The 18,253-nt window shown below is 38.5% G+C and overlaps 1 protein-coding gene across 6 annotated transcripts in view; it reads left to right on the top strand.

The window, feature by feature from the left end:
- The window catches only part of LOC129730704 (dihydropyrimidinase), a 53,034-nt gene that overhangs the window by 26,161 nt on the left and 8,620 nt on the right, over nt 1-18,253 (top strand). For 3 of the 6 annotated variants that reach the window (XM_055690246.1, XM_055690248.1, XM_055690247.1), the window contains exons 3-6: nt 8,771-8,865; nt 10,077-10,267; nt 10,356-10,777; nt 17,306-17,544. In XM_055690246.1, the coding sequence (XP_055546221.1) occupies nt 8,771-8,865; nt 10,077-10,267; nt 10,356-10,777; nt 17,306-17,544 (947 nt within the window). Of the gene's footprint in view, nt 1-8,415; nt 8,600-8,770; nt 8,866-10,076; nt 10,268-10,355; nt 10,778-17,305; nt 17,545-17,929; nt 18,154-18,253 lie in introns of those variants that run through there. The other 3 variants (XM_055690242.1, XM_055690243.1, XM_055690249.1) reach the window with 3 other exon arrangements.

Below are 18,253 nucleotides of genomic sequence, written 5' to 3'. Positions count from 1 at the left end.
GTTTCTGGAAAACAGCCGAAATGACCAAATAACACCCAATATGGGTGTTTCTCAAACCAGAATGACGCTCAAGGGCCAGAAATTGTCTCCAAATGCCATTTTTAAATCCAAGATGGCGACTTACGGTTCCGGATCACCGGATCCAGAATGATGCAAGGAGCTATAAATTGACCTTAGACAACAGTTTGAATTGAAAAATGGCAACTTCTGGAAAACATCCGAAAATAACCGAATACTACTACATATGGATAAGTCCGTAATCGAAATGATGTAAAGAAGCCAAGCATTGACCCTGAACACCATTTTGAATCAGAAGATGACCACTTTCAGTTTCTGGAAAACAACGAAAATAACTGAAATGCACCCAATATATATCCGGAATAGAGGTCATGTACAAAAGCCAAAAGTTGAGGATGTTGCCATTCCGATAAAACCAATTATTTTTAAACGATATAATCCTATCGCAACGAATCAATAAATTTGAAATGCTTAAAATTATTAAATTAAACACTATAATAGGCGGGACGAAGTTTGCCGGGTCAGCTAGTGGAATATAAGAATACGGTAGTCAACGTCATGCGGTCGTGTCTTGAATACCACCCTCCTACTATTTCCGCAAAAAATACGTTCCAATTCCAATTTGTTTGGATTTTACATGCAACTTCGCGACCTCTTCCACACTTGCGCTATCCGTTACCTATTTTTTTGAAAAATATAAAATTGATTACGTTCAAATAATGCTAGTTTCGTTGCACTAGAGGTGGCAAATATTACAGGTATTTTGAACACTTTCGATTTATAAGTGTTACGAGAGAAACAGCAACCCAAAATTCAGCTTCATATACACTAACCGTCATAAGTTTGGAATAGCTTTATTGAGTATTGCAACACCCAGTTTGAATATTACAACACCTTTGGAAAAGTTTAGCATCACCTGGAATAGGCGGATATCTCGTGTATTTGACAACCTAGAAAGTTGCGGTTTTCAGCAAACTTGTTCATAAGGCCAAAGGCTACTGTATGGTGGCCAATTCAGTGTGAGATTTTACCGCTATGTGGCGCTAGTGGGAAAACAATTTGTTGTATTTTGAACTTAACTAATCTCAAAATTTCATCCTGCTAGAAAGTTGCGGTGTTCAGTAAACTTGTTCAGGAGGCTAAGGGCTTCTATACGCAAAAGCTTAAATCATCCAATGTGTCCTTTCAAAACGCACAATGATTGCTCTGATTTCACAAAAAAAAGTGTAAAATGCATAACGCATCAGTTGTACAATGAATACATGGACAGAGATCAGAATCAGAATATGTATAATATACACAAAATCGTGATGTTTCGGTAAACTTCGGCTTCGGGCTAACGATCTGTTTTGGGGCGCTCAAAAAATCGCTGCTTACTTTCGCGAGCCGGTGTGTATCAAAGGCTAGTGCATCCCTAATCACTGCACAATGGTCGGAAAATTGAAATTTCCGGCCAAAGTTCATTTTTTTGTGCCAAATTGTTGGTTTTCCACTTCAGATGATTATGACATATAAGAAAAGTTTTGTACTGACAAGGGGCTGTCTATAAACAACGTAAACTGAGGCAAATGTCTTGTGTTTTTGAATAAATGTAAAAAACTCGTTAGTGGAACGAGATAAACGATTACTCTTTTCAGCAAAGATGCACATAATAGTAAAACGTTCACGATTTGTCCGCAGAGATGGCGCACGAATCTAACTTTTGATAGGATCATCCAAGAGATATGGTTTCTTCAGCAAAGTTGTAAAGCTATTCAATTCAAACAAAACTACTGAAGACGAAACGATTTAGCAAATCTCGATTGTAGAGCCACCAAATGTTAATACAGTTTTCTATGGTCTTGTTTGTAAAAAACTGTTTCAAAACGGTGCTTGATCAATTCAATGCAATCATTTATAACATTTTCTGTTCTAGGTTGTATGAACAAACTCACTAAATCGATCTTATTAACTTCCTCGTAAGACATTGCTCGCTTCTTCGTAAAACACTTGAAAACTTCAGAACTGCAAGCACACATAAAACTTTGTTTCCTCCACATACACAAGCAATCAGACCGACTCAAAGGTATGAACTAGAATCAATCAGCCATGAAAGACATATGAGCCGCATGATTCAAGAGCATAATAATATGTGTGAGATTGCGGGTTTACGCGTGGGAGTAGTTGTGAGACTGACGGTTAACTCAATGGAATTTTGTGTATTAAAAACCTGACTGCAATGTTGAAAAGTTCGATAACGAGAACCTCCATTTGTTTATGCTGTATGCCGACATATCCGGTACACAGCTTCTACTTCGGCTGTAACTGACGAGTAAATGCCCAAATGCAACCTCGAACCATTTGTTTAACTCTGGCAGTGATATTTGTGTTTGGTGAAAGAAGTTTGCGTGTGGTGTTTCATGGCCGTGTTTTCATAAAACAAACACTGGAAATCATTTTTGGGATAATAATTCATTTTTTTATTCGGTTTAGTATGATTTCACATGAATAATCGCTAAGTCTCTTAGCGATGTTGTAATGGATTAGCAAAATAAATTTCAGAAAAAAAACTTTGGGTTGATAAAAAAAATCGTTTGAAAATAATAAAGATACACGCGAAAATCAATTTATTACTAATATTAACCATTTTTTTTTAACCAAAATGAAAAAAATATTTTTTTACTTAAGTGACAACTGAATAATCATACTAATTTGAAGTTTTTCCAGTATATTGCTGAACCTAATTGCTATGACATACGTTGATAGATCTCCATAAAACTCCAAAAAATTACAAAAAAATTAAAAATTTTAAATCATAGTTTTCTAAAAAAACGCAAATTTTACTCAAACTTTAAACATATGTTTTAAACAACGTATATTGTAATAAACCAACTAATCTAATAATTTCACGTTTTTTAGTGTGCTTTGAATCAAATTGCTATAATATACGAAAAATTTTTTTGGTAAATCACCCAAAAATTCAAAAATTGCAAAAAATGGAAAATTTTTAATTATCTTTTTTTACCAAAACGCAAATTTTCCGCAAACTTTTAACAAATATTCTTGAAGGGCACAAGTAGGGCTCTCAGACACACTATCAGGTGCTGTACTTACACGTACTTACATTTAATGTTTTTGATGGTCAAAAATAGGAAAATCACGCATATTTTCAATGTGGCCTGCGACTGACTCTGTAGGGTTGAAATCTATTACCCATCCTGTTTTAGGAAACTAATTTAATAAGCTTTCAATCATATGTGAACATATCATGATAGCTTTAGTAGGTTTTTATATATTCCAAAATATTCAGAAAAACTATTTTTCTCCGTTTCTGAAATAGGTAACTTTGAAGACATTTTTCAACATAAACCGTTTTTGACATATGAGCCGCATGATTCAAGAGCATAATAATATGTGTGAGATTGCGGGTTTACGCGTGGGAGTAGTTGTGAGACTGACGGTTAACTCAATGGAATTTTGTGTATTAAAAACCTGACTGCAATGTTGAAAAGTTCGATAACGAGAACCTCCATTTGTTTATGCTGTATGCCGACATATCCGGTACACAGCTTCTACTTCGGCTGTAACTGACGAGTAAATGCCCAAATGCAACCTCGAACCATTTGTTTAACTCTGGCAGTGATATTTGTGTTTGGTGAAAGAAGTTTGCGTGTGGTGTTTCATGGCCGTGTTTTCATAAAACAAACACTGGAAATCATTTTTGGGATAATAATTCATTTTTTTATTCGGTTTAGTATGATTTCACATGAATAATCGCTAAGTCTCTTAGCGATGTTGTAATGGATTAGCAAAATAAATTTCAGAAAAAAAACTTTGGGTTGATAAAAAAAATCGTTTGAAAATAATAAAGATACACGCGAAAATCAATTTATTACTAATATTAACCATTTTTTTTTAACCAAAATGAAAAAAATATTTTTTTACTTAAGTGACAACTGAATAATCATACTAATTTGAAGTTTTTCCAGTATATTGCTGAACCTAATTGCTATGACATACGTTGATAGATCTCCATAAAACTCCAAAAAATTACAAAAAAATTAAAAATTTTAAATCATAGTTTTCTAAAAAAACGCAAATTTTACTCAAACTTTAAACATATGTTTTAAACAACGTATATTGTAATAAACCAACTAATCTAATAATTTCACGTTTTTTAGTGTGCTTTGAATCAAATTGCTATAATATACGAAAAATTTTTTTGGTAAATCACCCAAAAATTCAAAAATTGCAAAAAATGGAAAATTTTTAATTATCTTTTTTTACCAAAACGCAAATTTTCCGCAAACTTTTAACAAATATTCTTGAAGGGCACAAGTAGGGCTCTCAGACACACTATCAGGTGCTGTACTTACACGTACTTACATTTAATGTTTTTGATGGTCAAAAATAGGAAAATCACGCATATTTTCAATGTGGCCTGCGACTGACTCTGTAGGGTTGAAATCTATTACCCATCCTGTTTTAGGAAACTAATTTAATAAGCTTTCAATCATATGTGAACATATCATGATAGCTTTAGTAGGTTTTTATATATTCCAAAATATTCAGAAAAACTATTTTTCTCCGTTTCTGAAATAGGTAACTTTGAAGACATTTTTCAACATAAACCGTTTTTTGTATCAAGATTACATTCAAAAATTATGAAAATATAGATAAAATACTACAAAATCATGTGCTCAAAACATCCTGAATATGAATTCACATTTTAGTATAGGGACCGCTGTCAGCAAAGGAAACAGCCAATAGCGAGCTTTGTTGCAACAGTATTTACTGACGCTGGTGCCAGTAACGTGGAACCGAATGTATATGATTAAAACCAGAGTCGTACACACATAATTTATCTCAGCGAACTATCCAACAGCTGATCGAGCTCGGCGTAGTTTTTAATAAATGTCAGGAATATATTTCGACGAACATTCAGCAAATATGTCGATCTACCATAAACCAGCATGTATTGACATTTTGTTTGCCGAAGTTCTTGAAAATTCTGCCGGAAACATGTAGAACATTTCGCTGAATTTACAGCTGTTGTTCTCGGCAATGAAATCTATACTGCCGGTAACCGCAAGTCAGTCCCATTTGTAAAAATGTTGAATCGAGAAAACAGCTTCGATAGATATTTTATTCACGCTCAGTTATCACTTATTTAAGATAAATTATTTTGACAATATTCATGCTAAAATATAGTTTGCATACTAGCCTGCACTAATTACGTTTGAAAAACCACTGAAATCATAGATTTTATGTTAAAAACCTTGAGTGTGACTGACTGACTGACCGCAAGTCAGTCACATTGCCATGTTGATGCTATAGTGCTAGTCGTCGTGTTGTTTTTCGTTGCTGTGAAAATCCGTCAATCCTTCGCAGTTAGGATGTGTATGTCCATGAGGACAGTTTAAAAAATCTCGGCGTTGGAAAATCTCATGACGTACGGAACCGATGAAAGTTCATCCGGTGAGGATTTGGATGGGGAAACTGAAGCCGGGACTGCGGTTGGTTCATCTGATAACAAATGTCAAGATGATCCAAATCCGTTTGAGGTTCGAGCATCACCTTTGGAGATTTCTTTAAACGATTCCCTGGATTCTGATGGAAGTTTTTTAGATACTCAAGATTTTCCGGATAGATTCACGAAAAGGCGAACCAAGAAAAAAATGGACTTGAATTCGTATTAGCAGAAAATTGCTCCACATAAATTCATCACCAATTCAAACTATAAAATAATCCCAATAATTGGTAATTGTTGCTAGATAACTTATTTTCATCTAAAAGGTCATATCGAACTTCTCTTCTTCACTCCCCATTGATTTCACTGTTGTATTATGCATGTTTTTTTGTAAAGCCGGACTGACTTTCGGTTATTTTTTTTTTCTGGGTCTGACTTGCGGTTACTTTGCATAATGGGAAAACTCGACTTGGTATTGATTTCCACTTTCGTTGAACAAACCACTATTTTTTATCGGTACATCTGAAAATATAGTCAAAGCTAGGCCAAAATCCGATGCTAACTTAAAATTGACAAAATTACAGATGGCACTGACTTGCGGTCACCGGCAGTTATAGGTGTAGTTAAGTTCCAAATGTTTTGAACAAACCCAATGCCTTTTTGTTTGTTATTGATTCGATGATGTTTTTAAATGACTGGATTCATGAAAGAGAAACAATTAGTTAATATTTTTATCAATTCATTCATGACATTCAGTGTTTGTCGTTGGTTTCACTGCTTCAACGATAGCAGCTTTCTAAAGAACATTACCAATACCAGTACGAATCATCATGACGATACCAACACCGGTTGAAACTTTTGAAGTATAGTGAATTGGAGATGCTAAATACATTCAAAATACGCTAGAGCACCAAATGCGTTAGGCCCAGTACACATATGTTGTACTGGTTCCAAACTTAATCAGTAAAAGCGCTAATTTCGCTCATAAATGATCTGGTCACGCACATTCCAACTTTTCCGTGTACATAGTAGACAATTGAGAACTGAATTTCCCCACTAGGCGGCGCTGGGGTGCATGCAGTTCTACATATCTAGACTGCAACTTATCGCGCGAATATAACTACCCAGAAAGTTACGGTCTTTGGCTAGTGTCACCAGTTCTGGTCAAGCATGTCGAAACACATTATAACGCCGCATGTGTATTCCAAACTATTCCATCGATTCTATTTTCATTAACATTCAGTGTCGACACAAATCAAAAACATCCAGTGTTCCCATTGAAACACGACTTCGGCAACCACCAGGTCGAGTGTTTTTGACTTCGTGTATACATTTTGGGTATCTGCTCGTTGGATAGGGCTTACACGCGATTTCTCGAACGCGCCATGTACTGAAGTCACAACCAGGCTTGCAGTTGACACAATTATGTAACTGAAATATTTGCTCAAAATTGAAAATTCGGAGGGGGACAGGATGTCAGGAGTCATATCGAACGTTACTTATTGTTACATAAGGGAGGAGGGTTTTTAAATCTAGATTTTTTGCGTTACGTAATTTGTGTACGACGCCGTATGAGAAAAAGCAATATAAATATATTTGTGAAACTCACAGCACTCGAAAACACCTATATACAATGTTTCACGGTAATCGGTTCAAAAGGTTTTTAGTCAATAGGTAAGAAAATAAACAAGATATTTTCATTCTTATTCCCAACTAGCTGTCTCGGCAAACTTCGTCCCGCCCATTTTTCTCTTTATTTAAAAGATTTCAAATATTTCAAATGGATTCCAAATACGTCCAAATATTCATCTCGCGATTTGTTTTGTCTGCAAATGCATAATCAATCGAACATTGAATACGGTCAAACTCAAAAGACAACGACGTTTGAATTGATTGGCTTTACTGGAATGAGAACATTCTTGTCTTCTAGCTTTTGTACATCGCCTCGATTTTGAAAATACCCATTATTGATATTCGGTCATTTTCAGCTGATTGCCAAAAACAGTAAGCCGTCCACTTGGATTTCAAAATGGCATGTGGAGTCTATTTATGGCCTTTAAGCATCAATATGAATACCGGAAATCTTCATACTGGATGGTATTCAGTCATTTTTGGCTGTTTTCTAGCAACCGGAAGCCACCATCCTAGAGTTCGAAATGGTGTCTGAGGGGGATTTTTACGGAAATACCCATAATGGGTGGTATTTGGTCTCGTTTGACTGTTTCCCAGACACCGAAAGTCGTCATCTGTCGTCATCGAAATGGTATCTTAGGTCGATTTTTCGCTTCTATGCATCATTCTGGAGTGTCAAACCATCATAGAAACATTTCTTGTCCCCAAAATCTCCTTTTACAAAATTTTAATTTATTTATTCGATTAGTTCCCGAATTATGCTGACATTCGTGTTTGACCTCCCTTACAGAAAAGGGAGGGGTGTCGAGCCATCATAAAAATATTTAACAGCGTCAATAGGTGTAATTGTTTCACGATTAAACATTAAATTACCATCATCGAAGAACATGGGCCTAATTCAACATGGTCGTATTTGTTACTCAACTTCTTTTCGTTTTGTGGTTTATGAAGCGAAATCTTCATCCACTTTAATAGATTGTGAAAAAACCATGGAGAATGATGCGACATATCAATCAAAACTGCAATGACCGTTCGTTGCATCTCATAAATCGCGGCAATCTGTGTGTGAATGCCGACAAGGAATTATCGAACGCAAACACGAGATAGCCACTGTCAACAACAGCTGCAACCGGCTGTGTAGGCTCGGCTCACGGACACCAGCAATCAACTGGGATGCTGGCTAATCATGAACTTGCATGCAGGCAGGCTCTACAAGGTGATAAAACTGTAAAACTAAACTACCGCAGCCTAGAGGTGATGTTGTTGTTTGCGGAGTAAATTAAAACAATCAGCGAGTATTCTCGATTGCAAGCGGTCAGTCAGTCAGCCAGTTGCCGTTCGACTTGTTGGTAGAACAGATCAAAGTTGAGAAGTTTGTTGAAGATTCTAGTGAGACACATATAATTTATGCATTTGTGGAACAATTCGAAGAGTTTTAGTTTCCGAAAATCGAGTTCGAAAAATTTACTTTCTACTATGGAGCCGAGGCCAACTACAGAGGTTAGAACAAAATATTATCTGTGTAAAATAAGCGAATGATTTGCGGTCTCTTTTAACTTCTCTATGCGCCCGCCCGTGTGATGGGCGATAAATCGATTTACCAGAACTTCCAGTGTCCGTTAAATAAATAAAATCATCCACATCTTTCTCCCTTGCCATCTATATTTCCAGAGTGCCCAGAACCGTCTGTACATCAAACGAGGTCACGTGGTGAATCATGATGGTATGCAGCAGGCAGACATCTACATCGAGGACGGAACAATCAGGTATGACCAATTTATCCGGTAGATTGATGGGTCGTCTACGTCTACGATCCCGTCTGGGCTGTTGTCGTTCCGTCTTTTTATCGATTAAATATGCGGCATGACTGACAATATTATTGTATTAACGTTTTCCGTTTGTTTGACGCTTTTCTTGAAAGGAGACTGAATATCCGTTAAGTGAAGTGATTCACTAGAGTCTTATTGAGAAATTTTCTTTGCATCACAAATATTAGTTATATTGATATTACAATATTTTGCTAATGCTGCAGGCTTTCAAATATTGATAAAAATATTGATATTGATGGTCGGTAGGAGTTTTAGTTACTACGAGTTCAAACATGTTATAAATCTAATTAGCTTTCATTAACCATTAATTAGCACAACGGTGTGCGAAATTTTCGTTTGGGTAGAAGAATTAGTCAAATTACCTTTTTTGAACTGAGAATAGTAACATGTGCATAAGTTAAAATTATCATATAATAGCTCTGTAATTGTAATCGTGTTCATCAATTCAAGAAAGGAGAGGACAAATTCTCTAAAGTTTTTACCGCAATATTGATTATAAACCTTATCGCTCAGGAAAAAATAGTTTCATTTATAATTAAAAAATTCATATTTATTATTTAAACACAGGAAAACTGCTGTTAATTTTATACAGTAGTGTTCTCAAGTACCCTTAAAATTATTATATCAGCAATAGCACACCCTATCATTTTTGTATTCTTTTGTTAGAACGTCTTAGCATTCTGCCAATCGAAATCTAAGTGCCCTGAAACATTTTACTAGTTTCTGAATATTAGTGTAACTCTTTTTAACCATTAATTTTCACCTTAGCACTCAAATGAAATTGTTCACTGGGTGGCTGCGACAAGTCTGTCGATTACAGCACATTTTACCAGCAGAACATGTCTCGGTTGATTTCATTCAATGTACCCAAAAATTGCCTTAATATTCAATATTGCAAACGCAAAAACTGTAATACGCAAGATGACAACATCAAAATACAATAGACACTGCGTGGAGATACTAAATTGGTTCAAGTAGAAAATAATGGCGAGAACCGCAAATGAAATTGTCATTTGTGCAAAGAGAAAAATCATCCCACGATAGATAATCTTCTACCATTCTTGCCATTCCATTCCTAAAATACACCAAATTCTGCTTGTTTCTCGATTCGTCATTTATCTCTGTCTCTCCCCCTCTTCATCTGCCAGATACGTCGGCACCGGTGCGGACTTTGTCGTTTCCGGAGGCTGCCGCACGATAGACGCTGCCGGGAAGTTGATCCTTCCGGGTGGTATCGATCCGCATACACACTTCCAGCTTGAGTTCGGGGGCAGCGTGTCGGTCGATGACTTCTACCAGGGCACCAAAGCGGCTGTCGCCGGTGGCACCACCACAGTCAGTAAGTCAACCACGCTTCTGCCTATGCGGTTTATTTTCTTTTTTTATTTTTTTGTTTGTACACTTAACGCTACGCTATCCGATTTCAGTCGATTTTGTCATTCCAAAGAAGGGCGAATCCCTGCTGGAGGCCTATGACACGTGGCGGGAACGAGCGGACACGAAGGTGGTCTGCGATTATGGGTTGCACGTCGCCATCACGTGGTGGTCCAAATCGGTGCGGGATGAGATGAAGATCCTGTGCGAGGAACGGGGCGTCAACTCGTTCAAATGCTTCATGGCATACAAGGGATTGTTTCAGGTGACCGACAGTGAGTTGTACGAAATTTTCGAGACCTGCAAAGAGCTGGGTGCGGTGGCACAGGTTCACGCCGAGAACGGTGACGTAATTGCCAAGAACGTACAGAAACTGCTGGCGGCCGGCGTCACCGGACCCGAGGGGCACGAGCTGTCCCGCACGGAGGAGGTAGAAGCCGAAGCGGTGAACCGAGCCTGCGTGATTGCACATCAGGTGAGCGCATTACTATCGGAGTGATTTTTTTATGCCCCCTGTCACCTTTTTCAACTCGTAGATTAGTATGATTGCATGTCATTTAACATTATTGCACGTTTTTTTCGCCTCCTACGAAACGGCTAACCAAGCCTTTTAGATTAGGCAGCTGTCTTTTGCGCTAGGTGTTATTCTATGATGGTAAAATATCACTGATTAGATTAGGATTTTTACAGTGTATTTTAAAATGTAGCTTGTACATACAGTAATATTTTCGTTTCCACACAGCAGATTTGTTTGGGTGCGTCTAAAAATGTTTTATGACGCTTCACTCAGATGACTGGTGATAACTTTCGGGCAGCAATTTGTAAACATCTACGTCCGCGGAAAAGTCTTATGTTTAAAAATATCTTCCTAGCATCGTATGAAGTCTGATTGCTCAAGATTAACCAATTTGTTATTTTGTATTAATTCATGGTAACAAGACTATCTTCAGCTATGTTAAACTCCACTGTTCTGTTGTAAACTAATGTAAAAAAATACAGGTTCATAACTTGAACTACCCAGTCAGAGGCAGTAAAATTTTCGGCGCTGGACTTCATGAACGAATTGATGAAGAAACATGAAGTATTTAATTTTTTTATTATTGCTCCTCCAAATCATTTTTTTTATTACAATTGGATATTTTATCAATATTTGTCAGTCTAGTTTCAAATTGACATCTTGACTAACTAAAAGTCAAATCTCGTGAACGTTTTTGAATTATATTGGTCAACTGCCGAATCCGGAATACGTCTCCACATCACTCGATTTTGAGCTAGTCTTCAATCACCCCTATCACCCGCCCATCGAGCGTCATCGTCCACACCACACATCCTACTAATACGGGGTCTCCTAGGGAGTCGCCGACCTCTGTCGGGCTCTCTGTTGAATATTATCTTTGTTGGTCGCTCCTCCGACATTCGTGTTACGTGGCCAGCCCACCGTACCCTACCATATTTTATCTGCTTGATGATATCCACATGTTGGTATGCTTGGTACACCTCGTGGTTCATGCGCCTGCGCCGTCGACTACTTTATAGATACCCCCTCTAATGACACCGCTCTTTTCGCATGCCAGCTCTCCGTACTGCACCTTCCAAGGCAATGTTAAATAACAGGTTCAAGAGCAGGCCACCCTACTTCAGACCGTCTAACGTCACAAACGGGACCGAGATTACGCCCGCTATCCTGACGCATGAGGAAAAACAGGTGGCACGAATCTGCTTAATCAGTTTTGTTGGAAAAGCGTGTTCAAGTATAATCTTCTATAATTCGTTGCGTTTAACTGAATCGTATGTCGCCTGGTAGTCTATAAACAGGTGATGAGTCTGCAAGTTCACTTCTCTGAACCTGTCAAAGATTTGAAGCAAGGTGAATACTTGGTCTGTTGTAGATCGCCCTCGTCGAAAACCGCATTGGTACTCTCCGAAAAAGGCTTCCTGCAACGGCCTCAATCTATTGAACAGGATGCAATCGAGTCGGTCCCCCTTTTTATAGACAGGGCAAATAAGTCCGTCGCAAGATGAGCTGATAGATTGCACGCAACAGCAGCTAACTCCCGGCTTTGAAAAGTTCGGCTGCGAAGCCGATCTTTGCAGCTGCTTTGTGTTTTGTTACTCTTTACAAGCTTTCTTGACTACGATGTATTGTCCCGTGTCAAATATACTATTATTGATTAAAAAAAAGCTTCCCTAACTTCGTACAAGCTTGGCGGAGCCACAGCTTGTTCATCCTCCTCAATTTTTCTCGTTTCTGTCGACGGCTCTATCTTCTTTACCGTTAAACAGCACCTCGAAATGTTGTTTCCATCCAACGGCCACAAGTGTCTCATCGGTATACTAAAATTGAAGTCAAAAAAAATGATAACGTGAATTAAACAGAAAACACATACGTCTTATTGGTTCGTGCTGCGCATAGTCTGTTCGATGCTGTTGGAGTTGAAGGAAGGTTTGCAGTCTCATTGGCCGAGGAATAATGTTTAGGTTATTTTGAGCAAGAATCCATGGTGCACTTACATCTCCTGAGAGGACCTTAGCCAGAAAGATGGTTCCCAGGGTTTTCCGCCTCTTTTGCAGCGTATCCATACCCAGCAAGCGGTAACGGCTTTCGTAAGATGGACGATCGCTAGTGTTTTACCAGGGTAAAAACTTCGCTTTAATTCTCTCGATTCTGCTGATCCAGAGATTGTGAAAAAGGCTTCAGACTGAAGCTGCTATTTCAAGTATGGATCGCACTAAACTGACGTACAGTGAGCGTAAACAATAGAGATCACGGAATTCAGAGGCTACTCGGAAAATAAATCTTAGATTTCTTCTGGCTTTACTGATAATGTAGGCGTAGTGTTCACGAAAGATCATCTCGAAGTTCAACAAGACACCGAGATCCTTCACGATCTTAGCTCTTTCCAACGTCTCAGTTCCAATGTGATAGTCCCAATGAACAGGTGTTTTTTTCCTAGTGAACGATATAACCATATACTTCTTCACGCGTATGGTTAGAAAGTTTCGCTCACACCAGTCTACGGAGATATCGATGATCTGCTACAGCTTTCGGCAATCCTCTAGTGTCTACTCCAGCCAATAAATTTTGTAGTCAGCATGGCAGACGTCGTTGAATAACAATGAGAATAGTAATGGCCCCAGGTTGCTTCCTTGGGGGACACCGGAGTAATTACTGAACGGCGCAGATTCGGAAGTTCCTAGTTTGATGCTCAGTTGTCGATAGGTCAAATATGATTAGTGACATTCGTAGCCACGCCTAGACGGTCCAGTTTTGCTAAGAGAATCCGATGATTAACTGTGTCGAATGCTGACACAGATGGTCGTCTAAGTCGACGTTTATGCTTCGGAAGGACCGTACATCGATAACGTCTGAGAAATGCCGATCCCCATCGCGATATGGTCGATGCCCTGGGAGCAGGCTTCGCTATTGGGGTGTTTCCATATGTGTTCCCGGATATCTTTTCGTGCAAAAAATATGCTACAGATTGCCATTCCTATGGCTGCGCCGAAGATCATCAACCTGAGCGTTTGCGTCCCCGATGACGATCTTTCTATCATGTTTTGAGCTCATAGAACTCTTCCTTCATATATTCGGAATCGTCGTTTGTCGGCGTATATATAATGATCAGGCTGTAACTGAAGAATCTGTAAAGGTCACTGATGGGCATCTACCGGCAAATGACCCGCTCGATCTGTTTTCCTTGTATGACGACACCGATACCTCGTTCACCTTTTTCACGGCCACTGTAGTAGATGTGGTATTTGAAAGTCGTTGCCGCGATTGGATCTACCGCTCGGAACTGCACTTCCTGGATGACTTTTCGCAGCTGACATGGGGAACAGACGCTCGGAAAAGCTGCCCTCCAAAAAGAACAGCTCCCACTTCCCTGTCAACATACGATCAAGTTCCCACCGATTCACCGTTCTGCCCTTGGTTACTTGTATCCCAGTTGGTGGAGGTAGGGATAGGAGTTGCTGGGCAGTATGCTGTAGACCACACTGGTGTGTATTTAATGTCAACTAGTACGGATTGTACTGCTGGTACGCTCTGTCCAGCCGTTTACAAACCGTTCGACTGGACTAGAAGCACCAAAATTCACACGAGTGCTTTTTGCCTTTTGTCGACCAGTTCTCAAAACAGGTTTGCCCTAGAGCTGAAACTGAAAAACAATGGAAAATTATAGCATCGTTCCTGTGAATTGCGGTATCCTTAACCAGCCGAGAAAAACGTCAAAACTTCTCACAAACCTCCGTGCTTGAGGCGAGAGACGACAAAAGATGATTAGAGAGTACTTTGAAGGCTGCGTTGAAAATCGTGATCGCTCGGTAGTTCTCACATTCCAACTTATCGCACTTCTTGTATTCAGTATCGCACTTCGATCGATTCAGTATTTTCCAAGTCTTCGTGGATCAGACAGACAGACAGATAGAGCTGCTTTTCTATATGTTTAAGAAGATTTGGCTTGCATTTTGACGACACTCTCACTGGCACTGGACTTGTTTCTTGCTAAATTGAGCATATAAAAAACCACTTATATGGACAAAACGACTTGAACTTTTTTTCTTCCCCTTCCAACTTTCAACGTTTTTAAAAGGGGAGGGGGTGACATAAAACGAAAAAAAAATTTGTATCGATCTTATTAGAACAATACAAGTCGCGTCAAACAAATCACGTGGGAGAAAATTTAGGATCTAGGTCAAGCCCATCACCAAAAAACATAAGCCTAATTCAACATGTTTGTACAATATATTGGGCATATTACTCCCTCCTTCCACTCCTCCGGTAGTTGTTTCGTAACCCAGATCTTGATAAGCTCCGCTGTGATGCCACCCTTTCCAACTTATTTGTTGCTCTTGAGTTGCTTGATAGCATCCTTAACTTCACTTGGGGGCGGTATATTTGCCTCATCCGGTGTGCTTCTCCTTTCTCCTACCGTCTTGGTCCTCTGCCTCTGCGCCATTCTGGTGTTCATTGTAGAGTTACTTCCACCTATCGATCACCTCACGTTCATCCGTCAAGATTCCTCCATCTTTATTCCGACAGGCGGCGCTTTATGTCCAAAAAAAGATGGGACTGCCGTCTTCGTTTCTCTTTATATCGACTCACGTCAGAACGGGTCGTTTGCTGCAGCATCACTGCCCGCGCTGCTTTCTTCTTGTCTAGATTCGCTTGACACTCCTCTGCGAACCAGCCGTAACGTCGATTCCTCTCAACAAACCAAAGTTCACAGGAATGGTTAAAAAGTTATAATCTTTCATTTTGTCCAGTTTGAGCTCTAGGGCAATTTTTTTTTCCTTTTGTCTACCAATTTATTGACATTACCCCAATTTTTCTAACTCAAACAGTGATTTGAACGATCCTAAATTCGAATTAAGAGGACGATTAAACACTCTTTTAAGCCACAAGAATTATTAAACTTAGGTACAACAAAACTAGCAATTACTTAAAAGGAAAAATACATCAATGATATAACTTTTAAAAGAGTGGAGATGAAATATTTATCTCAGCATTAAAAATAATCAAAAGAAAGTAAGTTTGTATTAAAAGAAGTAATAATTATTTACCTTTGTATTCACTCGAAATGACATCGAAGATAATGCTACAGATAATTGATTTTTTAAGAGAAAAGAACACTGAACAAAAAGCTCAGGAATATTTAACTGAAACTTCCAAAAAAATCAAACATTACTCATTCCTTTTTTTATAAAAAAGTAATAATACTTACCCAAACCTTAAAAAGACTCAGGAATATACAGGAATTACTGAAAATAACAAGAAAAAAAAAACAAATATTAGTCGTTTAAATTTTCCAGTATTTTCATAAAAAAGGAAGAATATTACAAACGCGATGTCATCTGTCTAGCCACAAATTTCAACGCATAAAACATGTCTATTGTATAACCTTCACAAAACTTATAACACCTATAATCTTAACGGTGAATAATTTGCGTTTTTGCCGAAAAATGAATATTAGACGACAAAACAAGATTTTTTGTTTATATTTTATTAATTGGTAAGCCACTCTAGTAAAAAATCGGACTCCGAGAGACAGCCCTCTAGAGTACTTTTATTTTTGATTTCTAAAACTTTATTTTCACTGCAGGATTATGACCATTTTCTCAACTTTTTTATAAAAATTGTGTCAAGGTTCGAAAAGTTACAATTTGTAAGTTTTATCGTCTTTGTTGAATTAAATGAAAAAACTTTAAAAAAAAAGCATTCTTTGAAAACTAGTCTAAAATTACTAAAAAAGACTGCAGAACTTGGATGCAGCTTGACAAAGTTTATCATAAATCACTTAGTCTGACAATCTTTATTATTGAACATTATCAAATTATGCTTATCGTTCCAAATACTTTTTTATAGGCTGCACGTAACAATTGTCCACCAAATATATTCACCATAAATACCTGGATTTTTCAATATTTTATTTATTGAAAAAATAATTCGCAGTTTTTCCCCTGGTGCAGTTTTGGTTGGATTCGATTTACACAGTTCTTACTTTAAAACTTTTTACACAAAAAATTAGAAATAGATTAATAGAATTACTTAGAAATACTTTTCCCGAATATTGTAAAATGATGTTTTCATCAATGAAATAAACTTTTAGCTAGTTGCTCTGAATATTAATATGACGCTTGATGAATCATTTGCAATCGACTTTAATTTTATTTTCATGTTTGACCTATCTTATATTCATATGCATAATCTTACTTTGAAACACAACTTCAGGTTTCTTCTGACCTTGTCACTATTAACATAGACCTAGTTTCCTCTGCGAACAGTGTCACTACCGAACCTGCGATTGTTGTTTGACACGCAAGGTGACACATCGTCTTGTTTAGTATCTGATTATAACAACGACCCTGATTTGTCCCTCAAATCTACCCCCGTCATCAGCGGCAGGGCCATAGCAAACCTATATTAAACCTCCTTTCTGTTGATTTTCACACATTTTCTTTCGTACACTCCTTTGGCCTGTTTCTGAAAAACCGCTGGATTTAGACTAAATGTCCGCTGTACGTAGTGCATGTGATGAGCAAATCGGCTGGTATCGAGTTAGCACGCGCTCGCCGCCGATACAACGGTGTAGGTATCTACGGTGAAACGTTGGCAGCCGCCCTAGGAACCGATGGCACGCACTACGCGAACAAGTGCTGGCATCATGCCGCCGGCCATGTCCTCAGTCCTCCACTGAGGCCGGATCCAACCACGCCGGAATTTATGATGAAACTACTCGCCCAGTAAGTTGTTGACGGTTGCTGCCGTTCGAATACGCAAGGTTTTTCCACTCTCTGTTGTTGTGGGTTTTTCTTTTGTATTTGGTGAATGGTAAAAAAAAACAACTAACCTCGCATGTTCTTATCAAACACATCGTTCGCTAACTATGACCACAATTCACCGTTTCTTTCTCGGACTGGGAACTTAACACATACAACAACAATTTGGCGTTCACTAAACTCAAAATTTTGTTCCATTTTCTCGTTTAATTAAAAAAAACATGCTTCCATAAACCGGAACCTCAATGTTGTGATCGTCTGCCACGTGGATTATAATGTTTAACATTGTCAAAAAAAAAAACAAAAACCTTCATCCAAATTGCCATCCCCGCAACGAAACAAACATCAGACAAAGACACCACTGTACGTTACCAGGGTAACGAGTAAACTGGCTGCCGAACAGGTGTCACAAGCCAGAAGGCGTGGCCTGCTGGTTTACGGCGAAACACTCGCCAGCTCGCTGGGCTGTACACTAACCAATGTCAAACCGAACGCTCTGGCTTATTATGTGAAAAGCCCGCCAATCCGGCAGGATCCGGAAACACCACGACATCTGATGAAGTTCCTGGCGTTGTAAGTTACCTCTCACGCAAACTCCCTAACCATTCCGTACTCTGTCCTGTGGTTCCTTCTAACGCTTACGTTCACCTCTGTCCTGAAGCTATTATTTTCG

Source organism: Wyeomyia smithii, chromosome 3 (assembly GCF_029784165.1).
Source record: "Wyeomyia smithii strain HCP4-BCI-WySm-NY-G18 chromosome 3, ASM2978416v1, whole genome shotgun sequence".
In the NCBI taxonomy this organism is placed as follows: Eukaryota; Metazoa; Arthropoda; class Insecta; order Diptera; family Culicidae; genus Wyeomyia; species Wyeomyia smithii.
Note: the sequence above shows the minus strand (reverse complement) of the source record. Positions and strands in the feature narration are given on the sequence as shown.